The sequence below is a fragment of the Lutra lutra genome, chromosome 9 (genome assembly GCF_902655055.1).
Source record: "Lutra lutra chromosome 9, mLutLut1.2, whole genome shotgun sequence".
NCBI classification, from domain to species: domain Eukaryota; kingdom Metazoa; phylum Chordata; class Mammalia; order Carnivora; family Mustelidae; genus Lutra; species Lutra lutra.
In genome coordinates, this window is record NC_062286.1 from 32,881,204 (window position 1) to 32,895,629 (window position 14,426).

At 42.7% G+C, this 14,426-nt stretch overlaps 1 protein-coding gene across 1 annotated transcript in view; it reads right to left on the reverse strand.

Moving 5' to 3' along the window:
- Window positions 1-14,426, reverse strand: part of SLC8A1 (solute carrier family 8 member A1) — a 328,009-nt gene that overhangs the window by 24,606 nt on the left and 288,977 nt on the right. The window contains 1 exon segment of the mRNA XM_047745926.1: window positions 3,628-3,903. Within this exon segment, the coding sequence (XP_047601882.1) occupies window positions 3,628-3,903 (276 nt within the window).

Consider the following 14,426-nt stretch of genomic DNA (forward strand, 5'->3'; position numbering starts at 1 on the left):
TGATCAGTGTGATCATACTGTTTTCGATGATGATACTCTTTTCCAGAAAAAAGGCAAGATCTGGAAGGAATAGGTTTGGTTGAAGGATAAGGCCATGGGGCAGTGGAAATAAGCAGTTCTACTTTGGGCATGGTGATTTGGAGCCCCCCATTACACATCCAGCATCAACATAGGGAGGGCAATTGACATGTGAATCTAGAACTCGGGAAATACGAGGCTGGGATAAACAATTGGTAATCATTAGCGTGTTGGTGGCATTTACACCATGAAGACTGATGGACGGGCCAGGCTTCCAGATGGGGAAGAGAAGAGAGCTGGAGACCACACTCTACTTACTCCAACATTTAAAGGTAGAAGAAGACCATTCAGGAAGCCCCTCTTCTCCAGACAAGGAGCTCTGCAGAGGATGATTCACGAAAAGTAGGCTCTTGCTCTCTTAACAAGTGTGAGTCTTTAAGGTCTTCTACGCCTACCTAAGGTTGAGCCCCCTTGATCCCCATGAAGACCCTCAGGAGTCCTCCTCTGCCAGTAGATTATAATGAGCACTTAATTACCACTGGTAGGAGGGGAAAGCTCTTTTCCCCATAGAGTCTGAAAAAATACTTTAAATGAGGTATTTAAATAATCCTGCCTTAGGGCAGGCCATCAGAAGCTGAGAATCCAAGGGTCTTACCTACAGAGAGGTAGCAATACCTCAAACACTCACTTGGAGCCCTCCTACTTTAGGAAAAGGATCAAGACATCAACCTAGAGAAAAAAAAACTGGGCCTCAGGACCAATGCCCTTTAGTGGTAAGCTTTGAGTGAAAAGAATTGGTCTTTTTTCCACCTGTAGCAACTGGGCTTTGTCATCTGGGAATAATAGCCTTTTTTTTTTTTTTTTTTTCTTTTTGAGGAGTCAGGAGAGGTAATAAAGCACTGCTCTGAATCATCAGGGTTCAAGAATAAAGTTAGAAATATTATGTTTGTTCAGCATCTTGTTCAATCTGCACAGCTTTTTTGGGGGGGGGATGTCTGTTTATATAAATATGATTATGAGATCACCTGTGACTACACTGTGCAGAAAACATGCTGCACAGCTCATACCACAGCAAATTACAGGAATTCTCTTGGTAACAGAGCAAAGAAATCTGTTTCCCAATGGGAAGAGTTTGTGGCGGTGAAGGGAGACCATTTTGACAGCTAATGGTTCTGTTGTATTCTCCCCCAACAGGTTTTCTTACCTCTCGATGCCCCTACCTGGATTCTGAGCTGGTTTTAAGTGGCAGAACAAATGAGGTTTGTACATGAAGGTTTAGTGTAATCCACATTTCATTTTACAGGAAAAGAAAAATTAATGATATGGTATGGCAGCCACACTTTTCAAGAGAGCTTAATACAAGAGAGGAACAGAGCTACTTTGGAAGACTAGTATACAAGAAAAGGAGTCTGTTTTGAGGTATTGAGATGAGGAGCAGGGAAATTTAAAAAATGTGTATTTTTAGAAACAAGGATTTTATGTAGTAAAAGCTTTTTTTTTTTTTTTTTTTTGATCATTTGGCAAACAAAGATGCATTTGGTAGGACCAACTGCTGACTTTCCGGAGAGGTAGGTTGATTTTGAGTAACTCTGATGAGAGACCTAATTTTGCTTTCATTAGCATAATTTGCACATATTCTCCTCAAGGGTTAAACCCAGGGCCAGAAGAGTGTGCTAACCTGGGTACCATTTGATACAGTAATTTAAGCCTTAGGGAGAGTAGCCTCCAAAACATATTCCTATAGTAACCTGAGATAGAGTGATGGCTAACTGTTTTGTTTAGTTCCTTTTGGTGTATATGTTCTCTAAACAAAACAACTCACAATATGAATATTTTAAGGCTTTCCTCCTGCTTGTTAAATTTCTGGGTATTTTCAGAAAAAAAAAAAAAATCAAAATAAAGACCAAAACTGGAAACTGCTAGAAACAGCTGGTGTTGAGAGATCAGCAGTCAACTGGAAGACTTAGCATAGTTCTACTCACTAAGGCAGTTGTATAAGGACCCCATAGGTCCCCTGAGTCCTCCGTTAATTCACTGACACCAGAACCTTGTCAGGCCCCTTGAGGAGGACTCCCCCTTGGTGGATCAGTTGGATAACACCACGGGCAGTGGCTCACCACTCTACATCTGGACAGGTTCCTTCTGGTTACTCAAGGATCAAGTATCAGATCTACACTGGTCAGATCACCCTCAGCAATTCATAAATAATACCAAAAGCTGTTGTTTTAATCAAACTCCTTCTACTTTTTAAATGTTTTACTAGATGCATAATTTATAGGTGTTTTCTCCAGTCCTTGTCACGACTCTGCAAGTTCAGTATGGTTATCCCTATTTTACAAGTAAAGAAAGGCTCAGAGACACTGACATGATAAATATCTGAGTACAGAAGAACAACTAGTGAATTCCAGCAAAGAGATAAATATGTGATTTAAAGTGCACTTGTTTTCAGCATCAAAACCAAAAGCCAGGGTTATCTGGATGTCTGTCAGGATGTCAACTAGAACTTTGGTGACAGTAGGCTCTAATGTGCACCAGAATCACCTGTGAGCTTAAAACACACAGGCCTGGGCCCTTCCTCTAGACCTTCTGACTCCAAAGGTTGATGGTGGGTTTTTAATCAATAAGTGACTTTAATAAGGTCACTAGGTAAAATGATTATCTATAAAATTTAATTGTATTCCAGCAAATAAATAAAAAATGACACATAACATAGACCATCATAATAGCACCCAAAGTCCTCAAATACTTAGAAATAAATCTATCAAAAGGTGTGATACAAAGCAGTCCTGACTACAAAACACTGACAGAAATGAAAATAAATCCTAAATAAACACAATTAAAACAACTATGTTTATGGATTGTTAAAATGTCATTTTAAAAACAAGTTCCCAGGTAATTCTGATGCTCACCGAAATTTGAAAATTACTGCTGTCAAGTTCATGTTTTGGAGGATGATTTCTTAGAAGTCTGGGCAAATATAATGAGCTATGGTTGTAGACTGGAAGAAGACTTTAGCTTATAAGGAATGCATGAAAAGACATCCACAAAATGTGTACTTGGCCTGCTTGGTTTGGCTGGGATTACTTTTGCTCTGTCCTGATCAACTTCTACTTTTTTTTTTCTTTTCTTTCTTTCTTTTTTTTTTTTTTTTATTTACATTAACTTTTGGGTCAGGAGAATATTGTATCAGGTCTTCAGTACGTATTTATCTCAGTTACCCAACCAACACAGTTTCATGGAAATTACCCAATGTTAGTAAGTATATAAAAGACAAATCTTGTGCTTGAGGATGACTCATAATGTTGTGTTTTTGAAAGTGCTCACTGTAACGGGAAGCGGATCTATCGATCTAGCCGTCAAACCAGTCTGTGCTCTCTAGGCAGTCCCTCTGGGAATGCTTTCCTGTCATCATGATGATACTGACCAGCCTTCTAACCTTGAAAACTGCCATGACAGTCTTCTGGCGGTGACAGTATTTATACCTCTGGGCTCTTGCCTTTCATAGGCCTGTTTGTTATCACAGTCCTTGAAACTGTGAGAAAGAAAAGGTCAAGGAGGTGAATGGGCTGCCACATCTGGGGGAAATCATATACGAAACATATTCTCTACCTGGTACTGAAGTGCCAAGCGCGACGAACACCACTGCAGTCACAGAATCTTTCAGGCCAATGGTGCATCCGAAGTGGGAAGCCAGGTCTCCGATGAACGCTGTCAGGAGGCCGATCATGAGGATGGAGACAATGAAACAGGCCCAGCCGTTCCAGTATTCTGTAGGGGGCACGAAGGCGAAGAGGACCTTCCAGAACACGGTCAGAAAATGCATCACGTAATCGAAACAGGAAGGCAGCTTCTCCTCCCCACATTCGTCGTCATCGTCGTCTTCCCCTAGAGGGAGGAGAAGCACATATCATCGCAATCCGGGCTCAGTGGTGTCTTCCTTTCTCCAACTCCCTCCTTGTAGACCTTGTCATCCCTCCCCTCTGAGTAAGGAGGAGGTCGAGGTGATTGAAGCTTAGGGTTCAATCATAAGCTCAGTCAATCATAATTAACCAATTAATTATTAAGCTACTGACGTACCCCATCACTGTGGCTGATGGGTCAATGGCAGAAATTTAAGCCCCCACCCAGTTCTGGTTATTATGCAATGAACACATCCTTTCTACAGTCCTATCCCCTCCAATGAAAGTTGTCATTTAGGGACATGTACAGGATTTCTTCCAAAAGACTGGGAAGCCCTGTGCCAGGGTCAGAAAGAAACCTCTTTTGATAAAAGAGAATGATGACAGAGTTCTCCTAACCAAGGTTGTTCCAGCTTGGAGCCAGGCTCTGCGAATTCATGGTTAAATACTCAGCTACAGGACAGTGTTCGACAGGCCCTCAGTCATAGCCCTGGGCCCCACATATGTCTTCAGCTTCATCTCTTGCAATTACTTCAAACTCAAACCTCATCCTAGCCAATGGAATTATCTGCACTTTTTTCAAACTATAAGTACTCTCTACTACTTTTGTCTTTTAGAACCAAATGTGTTTGGCATGTCCTAATCCCTCCACCCTTCCCCCTCTCCACTTATCCTTTAAAACTCACTTCCTTTGTGAAACCTCGGACAGCCCCTTTGTCCTCCCACCAGAGCTGGAAATTCCTCCTCAGAGCTTCCCTAGCCTTCTGACACTTGGGACACTAGATCAGTGGTTCTCAGACTATGGTCCCTGGACCAGAAGTATCAGCCTCAACAGGGAACTTGTTGGAAAAGCAAATTCCTGGCTACACTGAATCAGAAACTGGAGGACTGGGGTTAGAGTAGAGGGGAAGTGGCATAGGTGATTCTTGAGAACCAACCTCTCTCTAGACTAGTCACCCAAACCCTTTCCTCCCCAGTTAACTGTGAGCCCAGCAAGGGCAGGAATTCGTTCATTTTTGTGTCCCTAGTGTTCGGTCCCATCTCCAACATGTGGGATAAGCTGGCTAAGGGCTTATTAAATGAATTAAGGCATGCACGAACCTCCGCTGACTTTATGGGACTGCTTAATTACATAATACACATACATGTACACGCAATCCAGTTCTGCCAATTACATCATATAATCAGGGCATAAAGAAATGCACCAAGCTTACTACTTAAAGGAACCAGGAAATCAATAGCAACATTCTAAAACAGAGACTTCATTTATAATGGGATATAATCTCCACTCACATTATTTTAAAATTGGGATACTGAATGTCAGCTCTTCTCGAAGTGGTGGCAAACATAAATGCACGTGTTTTGTGCCATTTTGGAAAGAATCCCTCTAGGACTTTTTTTTTTTTTTTAATTTATTTGACAGACGGAGATCCCAAGTAGGCAGAGAGGCAGGCAGAGAGAGAGGGGGAAGCAGGCTCCCCACCGAGTAGAGAGCCCGATGCGGGGCTCGATCCCAGGACCCTGGGATCATGACCTGAGCCAAAGGCAGGGGCTTAACCCACTGAGCCACCCAGGCGTCCCCAGCCCTCGAGGACTTTGTTCACCTCCCCCCTCAGCCCCAAACCTTGTCAACAGGGATCTACTTTCCTTTGTCCAGCTGAGGCCGCTGGCAGCAGGTGAGGCTGTCAGACTTTCCAGCTGACTCTGTGACCTGAGATTACCAGCAAGGAGCAAATACGTGAGTTCTCTGTGAGGCACTCAGCGGTGAGGCCATCTGGTACACATCATTACTGGGAAAACCCTTAAGGCAGAGGACCTTTGAGGAAACCGTGCCTCTCGCAAAACACGAAAAGACGAATGTCTCCATTTGTCACTGGTCATGTCACAGGAAGAGAGACGAGGCCATGGCTCGCTCTTCCGTGAGCACGTGGTCAGAATCATTATGCAAGCAAACTCTGGGGATCTGTGGAGAAAACAGTTTCCTCTTTCAGGTTTTGGACCATCTCCAGCGAAGTGTTGGGAGGAAGCCCCCAGCAGATGAACAGAATCACTTTTGGAGACTCGGGAAGGAAGGAACTCAAGTCAGGCCAGCTAGTAGGAAAGTGTATGACTCACTAGAGTAAGAAAGCATTGTTGACCACGTTAAAGTGACGATGGCGGCCCTGAGACAGAGGTGGCTCTAATGCCTGGGTGATCTATGAAGGCAAATCACAACCGAAGCCATGTGAATTTCAGTCAATACACTTGTATCTGAGAAAACAGTTTTAGAGCAACCAATCCCAAGAGCCACAGGCTTTACCAAGTAAGGCAACCACTTAAGCTACAGCCAATCAAATAATTTCCTTGCTTTACTTCAGCCTCTGCTCCGCAAAAGCCTTTCCCCTCCCTCCGGTCGGCGGTGTCCCTAAACCATGGAGGCTGGACTCTGCCTGATTTGAATATGTATTTGCTCAAATAAACCCTTAAAATTTTAATGTGCCTCCACTTCCCTTTTAATCACTGCTTCCTAGAGTGTCACGCTATATGGTTACATATTTCTAATATCTTGCCTGAAAGCAAAAGATGATTTTAGATAAAAGCACATGTTATGGGCTGAATTATCTCCGCATCCCAAAGAGGGAAGAGTTGCTCACACCCTACAAAAATTCAAGGAAAGCGCTAGACTTCATGGGTATATTCACTTTGTATGTGATCCTTATAAGTTCCTATATTCTATATTTTTGGACATTTTGTAACTTCATAGGGTATATGATTAAAACAATTTGGGAAACACTGAATTTTAATCATTTATGGAAACAGATCATTCTGCCTCTAATTCTACAAAATTACTTAATTTGGGCTGTCTGAGACTCATAGTATGAAGATGAGCCAGAAAGCAAATAGTGAAGCTTCTCAGAAGAAATGACACTTATAAATCGAGAGTAGACATTATATTTGTCTTCAAGATGGAAATAATAATACCTTTCCCATGAGAGATGCACAAAGGAATAATTAGATCATCTCTTCCAAGTGAGGGTAGTTCAAGATAATGATGAGCATGGTAGTTAGTGTTATTGTCTTCCACTTAATATTCTACTGTGTTTTCTTGTTATTACTTAATTGATTAGTCAACATGCTGGGTCCTGAGGTTACAGTCTAGGCTTTTAGAAACAAAATTGAATCTTACCCTCTGGAATTATCTTCATGATCTATATGTGTGCAATGCAAAATAAGTGTGTGTGTGCACGTGTGCACACGTGCGCGTACACGCACACGCATGCACAGAAAGGTGCAGAGAGAGAAATTTCCTTCGGTAGGTTTCCAGCATCACAAGTTATCTGAAATATTGTAGCACTTATGTCTGGAATGGGAGGTCCATCTGTTTTTTTATTACATTTGAAAGTAGAAATGGCTTCCTATCCTCTTCCCTGGGATCACACTGTTCTTCATAAATTTTAACCTCCAACTCAGATGCCCTTTAAATATTAAAAATGACTGCAGAGTGCCACGTACGATGCACAATTACCTTGTCTTGGAGAGGGAAAAAGAAATAGGATGTCCGTCCACCACCATCAGGGCTATACTTAAAAGTTTGGTCCTTGCAAAGAACAGTTGAAAATTAAAAATGAAACATCTGGAGCATCTTTTATGTGATGGCAAACAGAGTAATCTGCCAGTATGTGCACCCGCTCAGGCTTACTAGAGGCCACGTAATACTTTCAAGTCCCTCCTCTGCATTAGTAAAGGAGCAGGCAGTATGGGGGGGCAGTTTCCTTTTATAGGATCCTAAGCGAAGGATCTTCTTATTGCAGAATCCTTCTTTTCAGCTTTATGGATTCCCCTAATGGAAAGATAACAAGCTGCATTTGATTAATCCTTCCCATGGCCCTTCAAATGGTTTCCTTGAGACAGGTTGGACTTCCTAAATATAACTACAAAAGTAGCCAAATCATTAAAATCACCAACAGAAGAGAACGCATCACTTCAACTGCTGACCTAACAGAACTTGGGTGGACCCCACGCTGGAGCATGAGAACAAAAGCAGCAGCCGCACAACTGATCATGAAAGGGAACTCCAGGGCTGGACACCTGCAGGTAACTGAGCGTCTAATGTAGACCAGGTGTTGGTGTGTGTCCCTGCAGAGGTGCTCAGGGTTTCCCTTCAGGGAATGCTTTGACAGTTGGAGAAAGAGGCCACTGGGGTGCAGTGGACAATAAGGTCAGAAGACTAACCATAATTTCTAGTTCTCAGAGCTTGTCTGGGAGTGGGACTTGAACTTCCTGAACCTCAGCTCCTCATCTGTCAACTGAGTTTCCTAACTCCCACATTAGAGAGCTGTTGTGAGGACCAGAAGAGGACATGCGAAAGTCTTTTGTAAAACTGTGAACCCCTTACAGACATCTGTGCCATAGTCCATCACTGTTACTTGTCAGAAGGCAGGCAGCAAATCAATGTGATCTGAGTATCCTGATTTCACAGAATCTATATTCTGTTTGAATGAGTCATCATCGCCACTGCTTCCCCAAGCTGCTTGATTTTAAGAAAAGAAAGGGAGAAAGGAATGGAGGGAGGGAGCACGACAGGGTGTTTCCTAAGCGATAGGCACTAAACTAAACTTTTTCACATACCTGATCTTATTTAATCCTTACAATAATGCTGCAAGGTAAGCATTATGAATCCCATTGTGCATTGGAAAAACCTAAAGTTCGGAGAGTTTATGTGACTTTCTAAAATAATCACAGAGTTGGTAAGTGGCTGAGTTGGGATTTGGCCTAACAGCCCAGGGAACATTTTGTTACACATGATGTCTCGTTGAAGCGAGTTGAGTATAACATCATTCACATCTTGATTCAAAGTTGCATTTGAGAATACTTTTAATGCCTAGTGCTATATAGATAAAATGTTGCTTTTTTTTAGGAATTTGAAAACACTCATGCACCATGTTTGTTTTGTAATTTATTTTCTAGATATGATACATTTTTGGTAGAGTCAGCCATATATGATCTTTCTCAAGACCTTGGGGACCAACTAAACACAGAAAAGAATAAACAAATGGAGGGCATCATGGTTGTGACCATTTTGCAATCTCTACTTGAGTAGAACAAGTTCTTATTTCCATTTCTAATTGTCAAAGGTCAACCATGTAGTTTTTGAATCAAACACCCTGGTTTATATCTAGCTCTTCATTCTAGAATTTGGGAAACCGGACTACATTGGGGAAGGCAGTTTGGGGAATAGCATGCTGCTATGAACCTGAGGAAGGGTCTGGCTTTCAATTATTTTTAGGTATTTACCTATAATTAGTCCATTTTTAATTTTGCAAGAGTATCCTCCGACTAAGGAAATAATGAGAACGATCAGATGCTTTCCAGGAGTATGACAGATGGATATAGAATGACATCTGTCAGTCACACTGTCATTCATATGATCCGAGCCCAGCAAGTGTTACTCAACAGCCCCATGTAATGTATAAATCAGTTAACTGTGAAGCTAGATCACCACACTGGTTTTCTCCATTCAACACATATTGTTTTGGGCCTGAGTTCTTTATGAAATATTATTCCTTTTTTTTCCAAGTCGGGTTGATTTGATTTTGTGTCTCTTTAGTTTCTGAGCACAAAGATTTGCTGCCTTCAAACAAATTAACAAGCTTACCTGATTGAATGGGCTTTCTCCTCCATAGCTTTCACTTTTTTTTTCAACCTGATACAAAGTAATTACAAGAAGATTTCTTCTCTTCAGTTGTAGATTTCCATTTCTCTTTGCTTTCAAAGCTTCTGACAGCATTGTAGATGTTTAAGATGAAAGAAACCTTAGCAATCTGCAAATTCACCCCTCCTCATTTTAAGAGGAAACATGACAAATTGTGATTTGATTGAATTTTTTGTTCTCTTGCTTTCTAGTGTCTCTCCCTCCCTCTCTTCCCCCATCTGATACATGAGGGCTTGAGTTAAACCCTGTCTTGCTCACTCAGGGATCTAAAAACTTTTCTCTCCATTTCCCCTTCTATGTGCTTCTATCTTATTTCTAGTGAGAAAACATTTATTCATCTCTTCCCACTCATAACAGTTTCTATTTGCCACTAAATTCAGTAACGCAAAGATTCATCCCCAAACAAGAATTTACCTCTTGTTCTGGATTTTCCTAAAACCTAATAGTTGGGAAGTACTTACATATATATTCTCTTATGAAAAGTAGATGGTATCAGTAATTTTTCCACCAGCCATATTGCAAGATAATTTCTTATCAAGAGAGATCTCAAAACACAATTTACTCAGATTCCTAAATCTGTGCATTGTCAAAGCACAGAAGAAAAGAATGCAGGCATTTGCTTTTATCAAATGAAACATGTGGGTATTAGAGAATACTTGGACTTAAAGCTTTGGGAGGGTTTCATCTGCCCAACTGCCTACCAAATGGTCACCTGTGCCAAACCTCAGAGTCTTAGCTGTTATAGAGTTCACGATCTCACAACCCAAGTTTTAGTGGCTCTAGCTGTTAGGTTCTATTCATTTGCCCAGACCCCATAGGACCACAGGCCAATGGAAAAGGTCCAGTCTTGCCCTGCATGCCATTCCTCCAGGTAGTTGAAGCTGGCTACTCCCATATCAACCTCAATCCTTGCTCCACATTCCTTCATCAGGCTGGCCATGCTCCTCTGAGCGCTAAGTCATAGAATCATAGAATATGATGTGTGGCGCTGAGTGTAACTTTAAGAGACACCTAATTCACCTACATCGGGGAAGGTCTTTTGCCTTTTGCATTCTGGACACTATTCCCTTTTGTTAATGTACACATTGGGCTTTTGGTAGCCACCTCACAAACAGCCCTACCTATAACTTATACCTGTAAATCAACAACTCTTTCAATGCCATTTCTAGCTCCTGTCTTCCATTTCTTACACTAGTATAATTGACTTCTGGGGACACAATTTTCTTTTTTTAAGATTTATTTATTTATTTGGGGGGGGGGGACAGGAGGAACCGAGGGAGAGGGAGACAGAGTCTTAAGTAGACTCTGCACAGAGCACCTAGCCTGATGTGGGGCTTGATCTCATGACTCTGAGATCATGACCTAAGCTGAAACCAAGAACCAGATGCTTAACCAATTGTGCCACCCAGGTGCCCCGCAACCGTACAATGTTCAATTTGTGCTTATTCTCTTTAAGATAAGTGACTCCTTACTGTCTTTTCAGTACAGTAAAACCAGTATTAGAATACCAGTAATTGATATCATGCCAGCTCTTTCTAAGAACTTTCCTTCTTAAAGCTTTCTTTGAAATGTATTTGGAATGTGGAGAAGTCCCTGAGAAGCTAGTTGTCCTTGGGGAGGGTGTGAGGCTCACTGTTGGTCTCTAGTCTTACTGCTCTAGTCCCTGCAGGCAGAGGCCTGCGAGCAAGCCTGGGGGTATGCTGAGAGGTCCTTCTTCACCAGCTAGTGGGGATGTGAATTGGTGTGGACACTCAGAGTCTAGAATACAGTGTGCCTGTATGCCCACATCTAAGTGTATGTAGTTTACTCCTGGATACTTGACTGTGGTCTCTAGTTCTATGTCCCTAGATAAATAACACCACTGTGCATGAAATGTGAGTTCAAGATTGCTATAGATTTGTAACTTGGACTGCTGGCCTGCTCTGGTATGAAAGGACACCTACATAGACCTTGTTAATCATCCCCATCCCCCAGTTCCAAGCCAGAGACAGGTATGGGCTATTCTGCTCTATAGGATCAGTGCTGGTTTCAGTCCATACTTGGGGGACTAGGGGCCTGTGATACACAACAGTGCTGGAAGGGACACAAGAAGGCAATTCACTCTCTGTGAATAACATCCCACCTAGTCTGAAACAGATGAATGCCTGGATGAATGAATAGAATCCTCACCAGCTCAGGCCATTATGGACCTTGTTAGGATGGTTGACCCAAGAGATATCTAATGTGTCAGAAATATTTCTCAGCAAATGTGGCCAGTGTCAAAATTGAAAAAAAAAAAAAACCCACAAAGGAGTTCCAGTTCCATGTAAGTTTGATTCTAACAAAATGAATCAGTTTAAAGCTGAAAACCAACAGTGTAGCTTGCCTCTTTCTCTGCTTAAAGAGTTCCTCTATGTGAACGGAGTGTTCCTAAATGATCCTAGGTTCACGTAACTAGGATTTCATGTGGTTTTGCCCCAAGCTTTGTTTTTGTAAAATAACTCCACATCAGGTTAAATACCTTGAAATTCAGTGTACTCTTACCCATTATTGGTTGTAGGATTAACAAGAATTCCAGGCTCCTGCAATAGGGAAGCAGGCTCCCTACAGATGTGAGCACCTAAGAAATAAACTTTCAACAAGAACTGACACTCAGCAAGTCTAGATGCCTCCTGCTGGTTTTGATGGTTTAGTTACAGTGGGTGGTTTGTGAGCACACCAGGTTCTAAGATCGGCCCGAGGGCTCTGATAACACTTTGTAAATATCAGCAGCTGTGTCTGAATTAGCCTCCTAGAGTGTAGGCAGTGGAGCTTTGGAGGAACTGTTTGGGCAACAATAACCCTGTAATTTTCTTTTTTTTTTTTTTTAAGATTTTATTTATTTGTCAGAGAGAGAGGGAGAGAGAGCGAGTGCAGGCAGACAGAATGGCAGGCAGAGGCAGAGGGAGAAGCAGGCTCCCTGCTGAGCAAGGAGCCCGATGCGGGACTTGATCCCAGGACGCTGGGATCATGACCTGAGCCGAAGGCAGCTGCTTAACCAACTGAGCCACCCAGGCGTCCCAACCCTGTAATTTTCAACAAACAGCTCAATGTTATGTTCTAGGAAAACGTTGAAATTTACATAAGGTTAGATGTGTACCAAAACCTGCCCCACATGCAGAGCAGCATAGGGACCCGTCCAGATTCCCGTAAGATGCTGCTGTGATTAAGCTAAGAGGTCAGGTTCCTTCCTCAGTGCCTACCCTCAGGCACGTGGGTAAATATATACATCCCACCTAATCTCCATCCTCCTAACAACCTGCTTAAGTAGGTATTACTTTCTCCATTTTAAAAGTGAAACCAAGTCTCGAAGAGTTTAAGTGATGTGCTTACGAGAGCTAAAACTCTTCCCACCACTTCGCTGAAATTACTTGACCCACTGTTGCCAGAGGAAAAAATTCTCTGTGGTTTGTCCAGCAGAAATCTGTTCTGATAAAAATCTAAGCTCATTTGGCATTGTTTTATGAAAAGTTTAATTAGAAAATAACCACCCCGCCCACCTTTTTTTTTTTTTTTTTTGAGAAAGAGAGAGAGACAGAAAACATGTGTGCAAGGGTGGGGGGTGGAGGGGCAAAGGAAGAGAGAGAATATCAAGCAGACCCCATGCTGAGCGTGGAGCCAAATTCGGGGCTCGATCTCTCAATCCTGAGATCATGAGCTGAGTCAGATGCTCAAGTGACTGTGCCACCCATGTGCCCCCAATAATGATCCTTCTTAAAATAATCCTCTGCATGTATCATTTTTATAAAAGGTGTGTTTATTTTAGCGTGAGAGAGCATGCATAAGGGAGGGGCAGCGGGAGAGGGAGAGAGGATCTCCAGAAGATAGCCCCCTGACTGTGGAGCCCCATGTGGGGCTCAATCCCACAACTCTGAGATCATGACCCTGACATCATGACCTGAGCCGAAATCAAGAGTCGGATGCCTAACCGACTGAGCCACCCAGGCGCCCCTGCATAGATCATGTGTAAAACACTGGATGCTCTTTCAGGGAATGAATGGATGGCTCTAGTTTCTGCTTTCCCAGGAGTCTGATTTTCCTTTCATCTTTGGCAAAATCCTCTATGGGTGGTTTATATTGGCCCCGTTGAGAAGTGGGATCCTTTTCATCCTGGTGGCTAACGTCTATCTCTCTGCAGAGCCTACAGAAGGAATCCAGCTTTTCAGCAGATGCTCCCCACCCCGAGTACCCCTGCTCCTTGCCTGCCTTCCTGGCCTCAGGATTTCTTGACGAGACTTTGTTCTGACCGTGACGTTTGTAAGGTGATGTACTGGCCAAGTGGCAATGTTAGTTGAGTCTTTAAGATTCTTTTTTTTTTTTTTTAAGATTTTATTTATTTATTTGACAGAGATCACAAGTAGGCAGAGAGGCAGGCAGAGAGAGAGAGGAGGAAGCAGGCTCCCTGCTGAGCAGAGAGCCCCATGCGGGGCTCGATCCCAGAACCCTGAGATCACGACCTGAGCCGAAGGCAGAGGCTTTAACCCACTGAGCCACCCAGGCGCCCCGAGTCTTTAAGATTCTAATCGTGGCTTTGGTTTACACAATCCGGAGCGATTGCAGGGACACAGCACCCTTCATCTGCCCGCCTGGGTTCCCTTCTCTCTGTTGTGATTTCCGCCCCTAGTAAAGAGGCCAGCCGCTGACAACCAAGGGACCTCAGCGATTTCCATGTTCTTGGGCACTTCACAGACTCTTCATGTGCTTTGTCTCCTGGAAACTGAGGGGAGCCATTACTAATTCCTTAGTGCTGATGAAAAGATAAATGAGCTTTGTAAGAGAGGTTATGTGCTGATATGTAG